Source organism: Globicephala melas, chromosome 11 (genome assembly GCF_963455315.2).
Source record: "Globicephala melas chromosome 11, mGloMel1.2, whole genome shotgun sequence".
NCBI classification, from domain to species: domain Eukaryota; kingdom Metazoa; phylum Chordata; class Mammalia; order Artiodactyla; family Delphinidae; genus Globicephala; species Globicephala melas.
In genome coordinates, this window is record NC_083324.2 from 70,954,743 (window position 1) to 70,971,894 (window position 17,152).

General features: G+C 49.9%; 1 protein-coding gene across 1 annotated transcript; it reads right to left on the reverse strand.

Annotated features, from left to right (window-relative positions):
* Nucleotides 1-2,864: 2,864 nt before the first annotated feature.
* Nucleotides 2,865-16,943, reverse strand: PRPH2 (peripherin 2). Its single transcript, XM_030870722.2, has 3 exons — nucleotides 16,363-16,943; nucleotides 5,927-6,173; nucleotides 2,865-3,077 (listed from the first exon to the last, which is right to left on the reverse strand). The coding sequence occupies exons 1-3, from the start codon at nucleotides 16,941-16,943 to the stop codon at nucleotides 2,865-2,867; spliced, it is 1,041 nt and encodes a 346-aa protein (XP_030726582.1).
* Between the last annotated feature and the right edge of the window lie 209 nt (nucleotides 16,944-17,152).

Below are 17,152 nucleotides of genomic sequence, written 5' to 3' on the forward strand. Positions count from 1 at the left end.
TGGCTAAGCTGCAAACCTGCTGACCTAGCATTATAGGTGCCCAGACGAGGGGAGGCGGGGGAGTGTGCGGAGCAAGCCCCTAATCTTATTAACCTGAATTGAGGTTACTAAGGGTTTATTGGCTGGTGGCTCAGTCCTGGGCTTGAAAATATTGCAAGAGGCTGTGGGCTCTTGAGCTGAGGCTGCAGACACTAGGACACTTATCTTCCTAAATGTTGGGAATAAGTAGCTATTACTACTTCACTATGGAGTAATTGTTTCAGAAATAAAAGTTCTAAGGCACTGTCTTTACCTCTCACCCTTCCCCAGGGCTAGGCTGACAGGACTTGAAAAGCTGGCTGAGTCCCTTGGGAGAAATGAACCTACATTGGCCCAAAGAAAGACTGAGGTTAGACATAAGGAAAAACCTGGTCCCAGTCTTGCTAGGCACTGGTAGATGACCAAATGAGATGGGCAGCTTCCTCTAGCAACTACCTGGCTACCTGAGAAGACTGTGAGAATGCAGCCCACCCTAAGTCTGTGTAATGAGAAAAGAGCTATTGTGAGTTGCTGCCTGAGCATTTACAGTTTGACAGCCCTGCTCAGGTCATTTAGATAAGGAGCTTAGGTTTCCCGTCCCTGGAATTCCTGCTTTGCTTTTCCCGAAGCACATTTCAAAATAACCACTTAGAGTGGAGCCCGTCCCAACCACTTCTTAAGTAATAGGTGCTTGCTACCCTGCTGTCTGTCTCCTGCTCTCGAGACCTGGAATGGAGGACCCCCCTTCCACTGGCTCATTGCACACACACCCCTCGCTTCTGTTCTGGGACCTGCGAGTAATAGACCTTGTGAATTTACTCCCTTTGTATGAGTGCCTTGAAACTGCCTTCGATCGAAACAACCCTGAGGTTTTCACTTCCCCAAAGTGGGAGCTGGGATGCTGAGGGAGCTACCTGCCAACCCTGTGTGGGTGGCTTAGTGCCCCCTCATTCAGCGGGTCATAATCTGCATGTTCTTAATTCAGTACGCCAGCTCCAGGCCCCCTGCACAGTCTGCTCTGAACCAACTGGTGGTGTTTATTGTGGGATCATTTTCCCCTTGATCCTCCCAACAGCTCTCAGATTCTGACCAGAGCAGGGGGGATAGAAAATGGAATTTTTGCTTAAATCACTAAATTAAGATTCCACATACTAAAATATTGAACTCAGCTCTGGTCCAAATTCTAGCAAATGTTGAGATTATTTGGATAACCTAATAGTCCCTGTTCTTGCAGATAAGAGCAAGAGGGAGAGAGGTGACACCCACGCTGTTGAAACAGCTGCCGTGATCATTAGCAGTGCTACCTTTCAGTGTCAGGTTTGGTTTGGTTTTGTTAACAAATGTTAGCAAGAATCAGGGATCCTGTGCTACATACATGTAGCACATACATTTAAGACAGGCACTTAACAAAAGTGATTTTCATACAATATAATTTTTAATGTCTATTGTACAGCTGTCAACAGCATCGTTATACGTGTGGACCTAGAGCAGCATTTTCTTGATGGTTCTCAGCGCTCCTGGGAGGGGAGAGCTCCGGGACCCTCATCAGAGGGGCTGACTCCCTCAGTGTTGTCCATGTGGGTCATTCCTTGGTCTCCACACTCAGAAGTCGAATTGAATTAAACCTGGGACCAAAATCTGACAGAATGTCCAAACATCTTTGATCTGGTCTTAAGCCTGAGAGAATTAGAGCCCCAGAACATACCCCAGGCAGCACCAGAAGTCTTATTTTTTCCACACTGAAAACTCCTAGGACAGCAGTGAAATCATTCCCTCCTTCCCCTGAAAGCTTCCTTTCTCTCTTTTTCCAGAAGGAAGTAAAAACTTCTTTTGCAGTTGCTAGCATGGGAAGATGAGCTGTCTCAAAGAATCTTCTTTAATGCGGAGGCATTCGGGAAATACCGTTTTGCAGGATGGGTATCTGGGGCAAGAAGCAGGACGAAGCTCGCAGAGGACTCTGTCCTCCACTGTAGACAGTGTTGTCCGTGGGGCCTGTCACGGCACCTGTGTGGGCGTCCCAGGAGGTGAGGCCTGGTCTCCAAAGGGTGGACTCTTGTCTGATTGTTGCTCCTCTTCCACAGAAGGGCAGCCGTCTAACCCAGTGCTTCCATAGATGAGCCAAAGGAGGTCACCCGGCAGTTTAGCCAGAACGTGCCTACAACCCAACTCCCTCAGCCTGTGGCTCACTCCTGGCCAAGTGACTGAGGGCTTGTGAAGGTGACACAAAAGCTGTATTTTTGCTGAGGGACATAATCCCCTCTCTCTAAGTTCTCTTGCCTCATGATTGAGAATTCCTCTTTTGAGCCCTCAGTCCTCTGGAGAGACCATTACTCTTAGAAAAGTGTAACTGTCCCTCACCTTCTGTAATTACATAAAATGGCTGATGTGTCAATCTTCGCATTTGAAAAACATGACAGCGTGGCCAGTACATCTTTCAGACTCTTACGCTTATGCATCAGGTGACACTTTGGATATAGAATGAAGCGACTCGGAGCTCAACGTGACAGCCAGCTCATAAAGAGGGAGCAGCCCTCAGGTGTAGCCAGTAGCCTCAGGGTGGAACTGAATTCCTGTGCCATGAGGAGTCATCCACTGAGAGGCCCCCCCGAGTCCACCGCGAGGGTGCGTCCTAGGGCAGTGAGCCTGAGTGGGACTCATTCACTCACACTTTGGACAGTCATTCAGCGGAAGTTTTTAGGGACCCTGAATTTTAAATCCCACCATCCAGAAGAGTCTCTGTGAGACGGCCACCCTCCTTGGGAGATTCATATTGGATCAGGGGGGTATCCGCGTTTCCTGGAGTCCACTACTTTTCAGTGTTCAGAGGGGAGGGGGTCCCGCAACCGTCAGCCAGCCTCTGGGGCCTGGCCTGCATCCACACCCTCGGCTTCCACCTGGTTACCCTTGCCCAGCTTCTTCAGGCTCTCCAGAAAGGCCTTCCAGGTCTCCGGAATGCTCTTCTCCAGAAGCCAGCCCTCACTCTCGCACTCGGGGTCTTCGGGGTTGGCCACGCCTTCCAGCGCCGTGTGCAAATAGCGCAGCCCGATGGTGATGGTCACCTGGTGTGGGGAGAGGAGACTTAGAGGAGATCTGGGAGAAGTAGCTGGGGCAGGGGTTACCAGGAAACCATGGCAGCCACCAGCCTGCTCATCCTGGGAGCCCTTCAAACAAGGTACTGTTGGGGCTGGGTTGGCGAGGCCCTGCCTGCCCCAGCCAGGCCTGGGTGCTCGCGATCTGCCTGTGCTCCAGCCTCATCTCAGACCCCATTCTCCTCCCTTTCCCGTCACCCTGGGTTTCTTTGGATCCTGCCCACACCCAGCCTTTCTCCTCTCCAGTTTTACCATTTGCTGTTTTCTCTACTTAGAACATTATGGGTGCCCCTGCACCTGAATTCTCCCCTCTTTGCCCTCAGGTCTCCCCCTTCCTGGGGGCATTAATCCTGGGCTCCTTCTCTCTGTGTCCACCCCCACTCCCACCCCGTTCCTGGCACGTTGCTAGGCACATAGCAGGTGCTCAGCAACTATTTGCTGGACTATTGTTTCCTTTTCTGCAAACAATAGTGATAATACGTTTTCCCTCTACTTGTGTTATTGTGATACTAGAGCATGAGTGGGTGATCTGTTTGGATTTGCTCACTGGAAGTCACTGCAGCAGACTCTGGTGCCAGAATGCCTGGGTTCAAACCTCAGCCCTGGCACTTAGCCAGCCATGTGACCAGGAAACCTCAGTTTACTCATCTGGTTTGCAGATTTTCAGATGAAGTACCGCCTGCTCCATGGGCATGCTGTGATGCTTCCATATGTGTAGAGCATGGTACCTGGTGCACAGCAGGGATGAATAGGAATATCAGCTGTAGTTGGTTATTAGTGAGCATGGTAAGTACTGCTTCCACTTTTCTAACCCTGTATTGTGTTAGCCACTTGTTTCTACACAAATTCCTGGTTTGCTGTCTTACACTCTTCCTTTGATGGTATAGCAAACTCTGTGAGAGGCCTAGGCCCACTAATGGAGAACATCCACCCCCTGAGGGCAGGGGTGGCCCTGATGCATCTTGTTCACCTGCTGTCCCAGCCCCTACAACAGCACCCAGTGGTGGTAGGGCCTCAGAAAACGTCTGTTGAATGAATGCTCTGGGAGCATTTTATAACTACAGCAGTAGATGATAATAGTAATGAATAGTTTTAGGTTATTGTTGACTGAAAGTTTAATAAGATATTTTTACAGTGGAAAGACTCACCTCCAGGAAGTCCTCCTGGTGTGCGTGTACCCACTCTGATTCCTTCCTGCTTTCCTCAAGAAGGCCCCCTGTTGCACTATGAATTTTGTGCTAGGTAATGGTCCCTTTGGTTCATGAGTCTGATGTGGACTCATGGATTGTGAGACCCAGGAGGGCAAGGCTGAGGGCAGGATCTTATCAGCCCCCCTTGTGCCCATCACAGAGCTCTGCCCCCTAAAAGACTCAGGGGAAAAGGATTAAAACTCCCTGTTCCCAGTGAACAGTTCCTCTCCTTAAGCGGTCACTAGGTTCCTGGAAAGGTGGGTAAACTGAGAGGCAGCCAATGGAACTCCATTTTCCCACTGACTTCATTTATCCTTTCAGTCTTCTTTTCATGTGTTTTCAAGGAATGCAAACTTCTAACCTTCTAGCAGTAAGCTTCTCTCCTTATTCTACCCACATATTCCCAAGACTCTGCCTCAAGGAGCTGGTGACTAATAAATCATCATGAATATGCTTGCATTTGCCTTAATGTGAAAAGAAGGCCTTCCTCCCCATCTCACCCCCTCAACAGGCAGTACAGTTCTTCTGGTGTGATGTGGTAAGTTAGAAGTGGTGCGTCTCAGCTGAGAGCCCAGCTATGTGTGAATTTCCATAGCACTAAAGATTGACTTATTTAAGGGAACCTTTCAGTGAATCTTCTCTGATGGGCAAAGTTTCCCCACCTAATGTTTCTGGTTTTGTACATTTAGGTTTTGGAGTTTGGGTTTCTGCTGTCAGCTCAAAGCATGAGCCCATGAGTCACACTCTGTGCCACCTTGGTTTACCCCTCGCTGACAGTGGGCTCTCGTTCAGCACCCAGGACAGCGCCCAGTACTCGTAGGTTTTTGAGAAACTATTTCTTCAGTAAATGAATGAATGAGGGCTTGCTATATCCCAAGACCTGCAGCTACAGAGAGGAATTAAACCTAATAGATGAGATAAGATGAACCTACAAATAATTAGAATACCAGGTAAATTGCTACCAGAATCTCAAGAGAAGCACAAGTCATTGACTGAGAACACTTTGATGTGCCTGTATCTCCTGTTGCCTCCCAATAGTTCCAAAGCTAAATGCTGGCAGCCCCCTATAACAGAGATGTTAAGTAACTTTCCGAGTCCTTAGACTCAAAAAGTGGAGACACAGGATAAACCTCTGAAACATGCAAAGTGAAAGAAGCCAGACCTAAAAGGTCACATATTATATGATTCCCTTTATATGAAATGTCCAGAATAGATAAATCCACAAGGACAGAACACAGACTGGTGGTTGCCAGGGGCTTAGGGGGAGGGGAGGAGGGGGACTGACTGCTTAATGGGTATGAGGTTTTTTTGAGGGGGCGATGGAAGTATTTTGGAACAAGGTAGAGGTGGTAGTCACACAACATTGTGATTGTACCAAATGCCACCAAATTGTTCACTTTAAAATGGTTAATTTTATGTGCTGTGAATTTCAACTCAACGAATTCTTTTTTTTTAAGTGATGGGACAGAAACAAAAAATAGAGGTGCTGGTATTCAAGCCTGGGCCTGCCTGCACGGCGGGCAGAGGGCTGGTTCCCAGGAGGGAGACCCAGGCCCAGCTCCACCCCATCAAATCCCAATGGGGCAGGTGGCTCCCTCTTGCCCTGCCCCCCACCAGGCAAGGGCCTACCTCAAAAAGCCAGACGAGGAGCGTCACAGCGCCCACGGAATTCATGAGGTTGCTGTAGTAGCTCAGCAGGGCGGCCCTGCAGCCGCGCACCCACAGGTTGAGCTCCTCCGTCTGGTGGTCATAGCTGTAGTGTGCAGAGTTGTTGGTGAGCTGGTACTGGATACAGGGCCGTGGCGAGCTGGGGTTGCAGCAGCTGAAGGGGACTCCATCCACCAGGTACCGCCCATCCACGTTGCTCTTGATGCGACTGGAGGAGAAACAGACGGCTTAAGACCAGCTTCTTGAACTTCTCACCAGGGGCCAGCTCCTCCCATCCCCTTCTGAAAATCTGGAATATTCATTCATTCATTTGCTGTCTTGAGAAATATTTACTGTACACCGACTATGCGCCAGCCACTGTTCTAGGTGCTGAAGATGGAGCAGTGACCCTAGAGAGCCAATGCCCCAGCCTTCCTGGAGCTTATGTTTAGAGGGTTAAGATAGATGATAAACCAAGAGGCAAGTAAATAAGGAACATATGTATTCTAGCCCTTGTGGAGCAATGGAGATTCAACAAAACCTAACAATGACATTTCAAGAATTCTGTGGACCTGCTGATCCTGAAACTGCCTGACGTTTACGTCCTGGAAGCCTCTGAGCAATCTTTGGTAAAACTAAGATCCAGAATGCTGTTCACCTTACTGATTTGCCAGAGGATGGCCTGTTAGAGGTTCAGGATTTCTTCAAGGTCCTGGATAACTAGCGGTATAGATAGTAAAGAAGTCACAAGTTGGGGCATTTAGACAAGAGTGAGTCACACACATGAGAAACGTGTTCATTCTTTTATTGCCCATTGTTTTAACCTGACTGAATACAAGATCGACAAGAGCACTGTACTCCTGGCAATTATTAGGTGTGTTGGAACATGGATGTTGCACTGTAGACAACATTTAACACCAGTCTGTGGAGTACTGCATTGTAAACTGCAAAATAAAGATTTATTTTTAAAAAGAATCAACCACTCTGTGCTGCCAGGCCCTGGCATGCAATGATTTCTTGGGTCCGTGCCAAGCTGGTAGGAAGAGTAGCAGGACAGGTGGTGACTGTTGAGACAAGACTGCCTAGCATTCAACTTCAGCACCCAGCCCCCTCCCCAACCTCATCTCCTCCTTAGAGATCACTGGGGACCAAGGTCCCCTCTGGCCAGATCACTTCTGCTCAACAGATGTTTCCAGAAGGCCTGCTCTGTCCCTGGGCCTTTGCAGGAGCAGAGAATGGGTCTTTGCCCATGGCTTGCTCTCCATACACACTGACCTCTGCCCCCAGCTGGGTGGGAGCTCCGTACTCACCTGAAGGATGCAACTTGCACAATTTTTGCATCTCTCTACTTATACATATATTTGGTTAGAGCACACCATACATTCATGCAGGTTCAAAATTCAAAAGGGGCAGCCATCGTTATAATGAAAATTCACTCCCTCCCCATCAGGCAGGCTGGGTATGTTCCATCTGACCTGTTCGTGGTTACCCAGGCAACTTTACGTGTCAAAATTAATGGAGGGAATTCCCCAGCGGTCCAGTTGTTAGGACTCCGCACTTTCACTGCCAAGGACACAGGTTCAATCCCTGGTCAGGAAACTAAGATCCCACAAGGCACATGGCACGGCCAAAAATTAAAAAAAAAAAAAATTCATGGAGCTGCACACTTAAGATTGCACCCTTGACTGTGTACATGTTATCTTGAGTAAAAAAGGTTTTTTTTAAGTTGCACATGAACAATGCATTACATAATAGCAGCAGACTTTTACAGCACAAGGATAGGGAGCATGTAATTGTTCATAATAGAAATTGTTTCCAACAACGTTCATTGAAATGGTAATTAATTATACTCTTTAAAAAACAGATGTTCGTGTTCAACTTCTAAATAAAATACCCTCAATACAAAAAAGTCTCCCACTCATTCTTGTCCCTTGGCCCCCAAGTTCCCTCACTGTGGCCAGCTCTGTCTGTCCTTTCACAGAAGCTTCAAGCATGGATAAGCAAGCTCAGATTTTGCAGAGTTCTTATTCTTCCTGTATGTTTGTTTGTTTATCCGAATGGTAGCATTATATACACACTGTCTTGAATCATTTTTTTTCCCTTAGCAATACCTTAGAGATTTTTTTTTTTTTTTTTTTTTTTGCGGTAAGCGGGCCTCTCACTGCTGTGGCCTCTCTCGTTGTGGAGCACAGGCTCCGGACGCGCAGGCTTAGCGGCCATGGCTCACGGGCCTAGCCGCTCCACGGCATGTGGGATCTTCCCGGACCGGGGCACGAACCCGCGTCCCCTGCATCAGCAGGCGGACTCTCAATCACTGCGCCACCAGGGAAGCCCCCGCGAGATCTTTTTATATCTGTCAAATGGAGAGTGTTCTCCAGGTTTTAATGAGGTGCGTGGTATCCCCCTTGTGCAGATGGCCCATAGGGCCATTTCCTATTGATGGACATTTGGGATTTTCCCAGTGTCTTGTTATTTTTTTTTCTTTTCTCTTTTTTAACTTATTTATTTATTTATTTAATTTTTGGCTGCATTGGGTCTTCGTTGCTGCGTGTGGGCTTTCTCGAGTTGTGGCGAGTGGGGGCTACTCTTCGTTGCGGTGCGTGGGCTTCTCATTGCGGTGGCTTCTCTTGCTGCGGAGCATGGGCTCTAGGCGCGCGGGCTTCAGTAGTTGTGACGTGTGGGCTCAGTAGATGTGGCGCACGGGCTTAGTTGCTCCATGGCATGTGGGATCTTCCCAGGCCAGGGCTCAAACCCGTGTCCCCTGCATTGGCAGGGGGATTCTTAACCACTGTGTCACCAGGGAAGTCCCCCCAGTGACTTGTTAATACAAACATGGACATGGGTCATTTTGCATATTGGGAGTATATCTAGAGGATCAATTCCTAGGAGAGGCATCTCTGAATCAAAGGGCCCACCTGTGACTGCACCCGAGCTCTGCCATATTTCTCCTCTCGGGGGTTGTACAGTCACACCCACACCAGCCACACCCACATAAGTCCTGTTTTTGATCTTTGCCAACGTGACAGATGAAAAATAATATCTCAGAGTCGTTCTGATTTCTGTTTTTCTCATTGTAAGTGAAGTTAAGTATCTTTTGATGTGTTTAAGATCCATTTGTGGTTTCTTTTCAGTGAACTGTCTGCTGATCGGTTTGATTAAGACCTGAGGAAGGCTCTGAAAAACGTGGCCTCCTTGGTTCCAGAACAGTCCTCGCCTGGGTTATGGCGACCGTATTTCCACACACCCTGTAGTCCCTGCCCTCTGTTTCATGGACAGAGCCCACTGCCCAGAGAACAGCTGGCCCTGGATGCACAGGTGGTCCAGGACCAGGACCACGATAAGAGCAGGACAGCCTGAGTTTACTCCTGGTTCATGCCTCTGGAAAAATTCCTTAACCTCGCCAGGCCTCAGCTTACTAATCTGTAAAATGGAGTTGACATACGAGTTGTATGAAGGGATCCACGTAAAGAGGCTAAGAAGAGTGCTTGGTACGTACTAAGCGTGTAAGACATGTGGACGCCTGGGCTAGGGCTGGGAAGGGTGACAGAGCAAGAGACTTCACGTGAGCTCTGTGTGTCGTCGGGGAGCAGCTGTGACAGTGGAACAGACCACATGACACCGCTGGGTAATAGTCTCTTGTGCGTGGGTGGTGTGGCCTCTGCCAGCTGTGGAGAAGAGTGCCTTCTGTGACCAAGAAGGCAAGGGCAGGGACTTCCCTGGTGGCGCAGTGGTTAAGAATCCACCTGCCGGGCTTCCCTGGTGGCGCAGTGGTTGAGAGTCCGCCTGCCGATGCAGGGGACGTGGGTTCATGCCCCGGTCCGGGAGGATCCCACATGCCGCGGAGCGGCTGGGCCCATGAGCCACGGCCACTGAGCCTGCGCGTCCGGAGCCTGTGCTCCACAACGGGAGAGGCCACAGCAGTGAGAGGCCCGCGTACCGCAAAAAAAAAAAAAAAGAATCCACCTGCCAATGCAGAGGACGTGGGTTCGAGCCCTGGTCCAGGAAGATCCCACATGCCACGGAGCAACTAAGTCCATGCGCCACAACTACTGAGCCTGTGCTCTAGAGCCCATGAGCCACGACTACTGAGCCCGCATGCCACAACTACTGAAGCCTGTGCGCCTAGAGCCCATGATCCTCAACAAAAGAAGCCACCGCAATGAGAAGCCCGCTCGCCACAACTAGAGAAAACCCACGCACAACAACGAAGACTCAATGCAGCCAAAAATGAATAAATAAAATATTTTTTAAAAAATAATAAAAAAAAAAAAGACTGCAAGGGCAGAGCTCAATGCCAGCCTGAGGCAGGGGCTGTGAGACATTTGTCCAATGATGGGAGTGGCTGCTGCTGAAGCTGAACTGCACCGAGCGCCATGGGAGCAGCTCTCCCTGCACAGCCCCGCACGGCACCTGGTTCCGCTGGCTGGGGTGGTCCTGGGTGGTCCCAGTGGGAGGACTGGAGCAGAGGCCCTTCAGCTTGGGGCTCCCACCCCCTTCTGAGGGGTGAGCCAGCCCCATCCAGGACTGAGCAGACGTAGTCTCCTACCCCTAGGACCAACCCCAGCAGGCCTGGTCCCCAAATGCAAACACTGTTCGTCCTTCTTCCTGACCTGCAGGCTGTCCCTGGAGCCCGCTTCCACCTGCACAATGTCCCACCTGGGCCATTCCCAGTGTCCCTATGGAACGGAGTGGGTAGAGCACAGAGAGCTGGCCTTTGAGTCTCAAATATGCATTTGTGAGCTGTGGACCTGTGTGAGGTGCGAGCATCACAGCCCCTCTCAGGGGCTGTGGGAGGTTTAAATGAGGCAGTAGGAGGATGCACTTGACACGCCCTATGAGAATGCTGGCTCTTCCCCACTCACGGCCATCTGGGGTGGACCCTACAACCCACCAGGCTGTTCTACAGAGGAGGAAGTGGGGCCCAGAGCAGGGCAGGGCCTCACACAAAGTTACACAGTAAGTGGAAGTCCAGCCCACAGCAGTTGCCCACCCCTCCTCAGAGTTTCCTCAGAGCCTCTCAGGTCCTTCCTGCCTGTTGGCTTTTCTAGCTAAACTTCCTGGGAAAGTGTGAGTTCTCTCCCCTGTTCCCTGTCCCAGGAGCCCTTCCTTGTCCAGCATCATCTCTCCTATGCACTCTCCAGGTGTCCCTAAGGTGGGGTGAAGCCTACAGATCTGCCTCATACTCCCTGAGGCAGGGCTGTGTCTTCCCTCAGACTGGGGACCCTGAGGGTATGCCTGGCTTGGTGGACATTGGGGTTCCCCCAGACCCCCAGCCTAGGACCTCTTGGGGTCCCACATCTCTGAAACTAGCCCTCCCTCTCCATCAGAAGCATTGTCTTGTTGACTTAGCACTTGCCCTGGTTCCAACCACAGATTAAGGCTCCACTCACCCTCTTAAGACAAAGGCAGAGGAGAGCTGCTTAGGTGGTGAGCTGACTATTTATATCAGAGTATTTCCCAGGCTACAAATCTCTGCTCAGGGCTCACCAAGGCTTGTCAGGGTCTTAATTAAGATAAGGCTTTCTTTTAGCCCACTCTGCCATAGCCAAGCTACATATGACTTGGGAAAATCGTCATGTTGGAGTTTTCCTGGAAAAAGCAACATAATTTAGTAGGTGAATCAATAAGGAAAGCCATATGGAAATGAGCAGAGGAGGGAGCCAGGAGTATAACTGATGATGTGTCAATCCCCAACCCGAATGCCAGCTGAGTGACACCTGTGGAATCTTGACAACTCACTTGACTTCTTTCTGTGAGCCTCAGTTTTCTCACCTGAGAAATGACAATATAAGTCTCTGACGGGTGTGATGGTGATTAATTGAGATAATACACATAGAGCACCTGGTATACAACAAGTGCAGTATTAGTATTTCTTTGAAATACTAATAGTATTTCTTTTCTTTTTTGAGTAGTCACTGGATATAAAGAACTGCAGGTGGTGATGGAGGACACAAGAAGGAGGGGACCCAGCCCTGCCCTAAAGAAACCACAGTCTGAAGGGAGACACAGCACTGCTTTCAGGGAGAACCAATCCGACGGGAGATCTAGACGGCAACAGAGAGTCCTGTCTTATCGGGAGAAATAGACCTGACCTGAGGGAGCCCCAGTCTGAGGAGAGACACAGCCCCGCCCTCGGGGAGCCCCGGTCTGAGGGGAGACGCGGCCCCGTCCTTGGGGAGCCCAGGTCTGAGGGGAGACGCAGCCCCGCCCTCGGGGAGCCCCGGTCTGAAGGGAGGCGCAGCCCCGACATCGGGGAGCCCTGGTCTGAGGGGAGACGCAGCCCCGCCCTCAGGGAGCCCCAGTCTGAGGGGAGAGAGAGCCTCGTCCTCAGGGAGCCCCAGTCTGAAGGGAGACACAGCCCTGCCCTCAGGAATCTCCTAGGCCAAGGTCCAGAATTCTCTAGGTATCTATTAATTGTTTAGGAAGAGGGAACAGGTGTCATGGCCTGTGGGTTCCGTGGGAAGGACAGTAAAGTGAGAGCTTAGTGCCAGCTTCTTTCTCAGACTGAGGGCCCCAGGCCAGGCTTTCCTGGCTGACAGTTCCTTCAGGCTGACAGTGCCAAGACCCCTGAGCTGCTTCATGCTCTGCCTTTCACCCCAAGACACTGAAGCTCAGCTCATCCTGAAAACAGGAGGAAACTTTAAAGGAATTGTTATAAACTGGCTGAAGACCTCAGATGCCTCCTGGTGTGATGCAGTAAGGTACCCATAGCAGCACCCTAGGGGGTGCTTTTGCCAAAACTGAACCTGAATCCAGCCACACCTCAGCCCTGACTACTGGTTTACAGGGAAATACAGAAGAACACGTTAGAAGACAGCAGTTGGCTACAATGGCCCAACCCCAGAATGTGGGAAATTCTGCAGGACAAATGGCCGACTTCCTCCAAGACGCACATGGCATGAAAAGGTAACTATTTAGAGTAAGAGACTTAGGAGACCAAACAATCAAATGCAAAGTCTGGTTTAGATCCTGATTTGAATAAACCACCTGTCAAAGACATCTTGAGACAATCAGAGAATATTGAACACAGGCTGGGTATTAGACGATAGTAATGTCAGTAGGCATTATTAACATTGTGCTTCTGTTAAAAACAAAAAGGCAATAAAGCAAACCCTCTTTATCTGTTAGAAATTCCTCCCAAAGTGTTTACAGGTAAGAGGAAACAATGCCCTGGATTTGCTTCTTAATACTCAGAAGGGGGAAGATGTTATGGGGGAGCAAGGGTACATGGGGATTTGTTATAATCTCTCTACTTTTGTGAATGCATGAAATCTTCCATAATAAAAGTTGAAAATGAAAAAAAAAAAGCAGCTCTGGTGGTTAAGAATCACAAATCTATATCCCGATATCGTGCTCTGAAGACTGAGTCACTGAGAGAGGCGGCATTCCTGGACTCCTCCCTCTGAGGGCCTCCCCCAGTTATAACAGAGTGTCCCCGCCCACCCCCACCCCAGGACCACCAGGCTGGGGAGGGAGTGAGAAGGGAAACCCAGATGCAGGAGGATGGAGCACAGCATGGCTCCACGTGCCACAGCCCACGGAAAGGCTGGGCGGGGCGGGGAGGGGGCAGTTCTGGCTTCTGTGGGACCTCATGATGATCTGAGACCCTGGCACAGAAGGACCAGAATCCCATCATGATCCACAGGTGTTTGTCGAGCTTGTATCTTATCTGCCCACACCTTCCACTGTCCCTCTGGAGGAGGAAGAAGAGAGCAAGACAGACAGAGGAAGAGGGAAGACCTGAGGCCCCTCCCCACTCCAACACCCCCCAGCTGTCGGAGAACAAGCACTCATCTAACACCGAATCTGTATGAGGCAGAGTGGAAAGAGCAGAATCAAAACCTGGCGCTCCCTACAGTGGGATACCATCCCAAAAGAAGAAGGAATGAGTGCTGATGCCTGCTGCAACACGGATGAAATTGGAAAACGGTATGCTAAACCAAAGAAGCCAGACCCCAAAGGACAAATATTATATGATTCCATTCAAATGAAATGTCCAGAACAGGGAAGCCTATAGAGACAGAAAGTAGAGTAGTGATTACTTGGGCCTGGGGGCAGGAGAGGCCGGAGTGAACACTGAAGGGTGCAGGGTTTCTCTGTGAGGTGGTGAACACATTCTAAAATCAACCTCAGTGTTGGTTGCACAACTCTGTGAATGTACTAAAAACCGTTGAATTGCACACTTGAAATGGGTGAGTTGTATGGTGTGTGGAATATATCTCCATAAAGCTGGTTGGTTGGTTTTTCCAAAAATTTGCCCCACACCCCCAACCCCAGCTTGCCACTTCCTGCTATGAGATTTTAGGAACATCCCTTAAGCTCTCTGAGGTTCAGATTTCTCATCCACAAAATAGAGATTAACAGTAAAAACAACAAAAATACAAACCCCCCAGGAGAGGTTTTGTGCACACCAAATAAGGGCCTTTTTCCTCCCCAAAGACCCAGCAACTTAGCAACAGGGCAGGCTGGGGTGGGGGTGGGGTGCGGTCAAAGGCTTGTAAATTCTTGTAAAAAATCTTGAATTGTTCCCACCTGATCTCCATGTTTAGATCAGGAGCCTTCAGGAACCAGCTGTTGACCTTAAATATTCCCCTGAGAAATCTCCAAAAACCAGCCATCCCTCCATGCTTGTCCAAGCTCACAAGTGCCAGGCTCAGTTAGGATGCTCAGTTCCTCTTAATGTTGTGACCATATTTGTGTGTGTGTGTATGTGTGTGTGTGTGTGTGTGTGTGTGTGTGTGTGTGTGTGTAGCGGAGAAAATTTTTTCCAAATCAATGGAGTTAAGATTGTTTCACACCAATAAGTTGGTATGAGGCATTGAGGTAATTTTGATCAAGTTTAATGTTTGCCTGAAAATTTGGATATGCCGACCGTTGGGAGTGGAGCAGCCTGGAGCATTTCTCCACCCTGGGACAGAAGGGGATTTGGGGATCACAGAGAGATCTTGTAAGTCTCATCAAGGACTGACTCTGTGCGGAAGACGATCAAGGAAGATGACAGAGGAGAAGATGAGAAGCCCCTTCCCGTCCATCACAAAGGCTAGTTCTACCCTCAGCTTCTGCTTCCCCCACTCTCCCCATCCCCAGGAATCCTGCTTGTCCCTCTTGCCCTCCTAGGGCAACTCATATAAATCATGCCACTTTGTGCTGTCCCTGCGGATCTGTCCCCTAGGAAGGGCAGAGTGGTTTACAAGCTTCCTTGACAAGGGATTTGTAGCAGTAATCCCCACCCACAGAGAAAATACCATCCCAAGCAGTGACCTTCAGTCTGACTTCGCTTCCATCTGAGGAGCAGCTAAGCTAGCCATCTGGGGTTCACCGGTGTTGTCTGGGCTTCAACCATGTCCTGATGCCAGTGTGCCCAGCGCCCAGGGTGCATGTCCCCTTGGACTCACCAGCCTCACTCAGAGGATAAACCAGCTGGATGAACAATTGAAGCTCTAGCCTCAGGCAGGGAATGGGTAGAGTTGGACAGAAGGAAGAGGTGAGGGAGAGCCACTGGCTCTGGACAGGCTGACATTTCCCTGGAAAACGACTCAAGACCCGCAATGGTGGGTCTCTGGGAAGGGGTATGCTGGGATCAGCACAAAGGGTGAGATTCTCTTTCTCACCAGCACCTCCCTACATCCGCCGCTCAGGATTTTATTTTTACACATGCCAAGAACACTTTAGAAACACTTTATCGAGTTGCACTATCATGATTGAAGTAGTAAACACCAGCAGGCATTTATTGAGCACCTGTTGTATGCCAGGCTCTAGACAGAGCTAGGAGGTGACCTCCAAAGTTGTGTATTCTGGTGCCTTCCTTTAAAAGATGGGCAAGCAAAGGCCCAGGGCATCGAATGACTTATCCAAGATCACCATCTAATTAACAACAGAGACAAAACTACAGCCTAGACCCCCTGACTGCCCCATCCTCTGCTCTTTCCACCGTATCCAAGGACAAACACCTTGAGAATGGTTGCTCAGGGTTGAAAGGTTGGAAAACAAGGGAACCAACCCAGAAATTTATGCTTTTAGGACCGAATGCACTCACTTTGAGTGAATGAGACAAGCAGCCAGATGAAGTCTCAGTATATGTGATCCATGAATTCCCTCCTCCCGAATGAAGCAGACACACGGTCCTGGCTGGGTCTCCCCCTGGTGACCCCCATTCAAATAGTTTCTATAACTTGACACTTTCCTCCCATCTTAGCCAAACATTAGGTTGAACCATATGAAGTTGCTATTTTTATCGCTCAAAAATGATAGAATATTGACAATTCCCTATGGTCCAACCCAATACACCCTCACACACAGTAATAAGTTGTGCACACAGAGCACCCAATGGGGAGGAAAAGGCACTGGACAGGGGGAGTCACAGGCTCGTGTCTCCGTGTCCCCATATCATTCTGACCCCAGGACTGGAGGCTACTCACTCTTTGACTTCTTTGGAGGAAAAGTCCAGATAGCGGTTGCTGATCCACTGAATCTCAAACCAGTCCCGAAAGCCGTTGTTGCCACAGCACTTGAACTCAATTTGCAGCGTGTCGATGGTCTTCTTCATGAAACACCTGCCTGGGGTGTCCGTGTCCCGGTAGAACTTCATGCCATTCTTGAGCCCGTGGGCCAGCGTGCTCTCCAGGGAGCCCCGCAGGAGGAAGCAGCAGAGGGCCACCAGGAAGAGGACAATGTTGAAGAGAACACACACGGCCAGGTATGGCTTCAGCCAGGGCTTCCACTTGGCGTACTTGGCAGGGTCCAAGGCGTCATAGCAGATTTTACCCGCCAGAGAATTGAAGACACAGGACAGCACCCCCATCCCTATCAAGGAATTGGGCACAAAATGGCTCTCGGAATTGTCCATCATATCGCTCCGCTTCCTGAGTTCAATCTTTAGGAACAGCCCTAAGCCGAAGATGATGATACCAGCCAACACGGAGAGCCAGTTCATGAGCCAGAGCCCTTGGGCCAACTTGACCCGCTTCTTCTGGTCAAATTTGACTTTCAGCAAAGCCATACTTGCAGAGTGCAGTCCAGGCAGCCTCTCACTCCTGACCTCAGTAAGCCCGGAGCCTGAAGACTCAGGGCCTTGGGAAGGGTGCAGATGGCCCAAGCTGCAGGGAGCTGCTCTGGGGGCTGCCCATGCTGCGTCCCCTAGCCTGGGACCCCTGTAAACTCACTAGTGGGAGCAGGGGCCTCAGAGTCACAGCTCATGAAGGGGCCAGT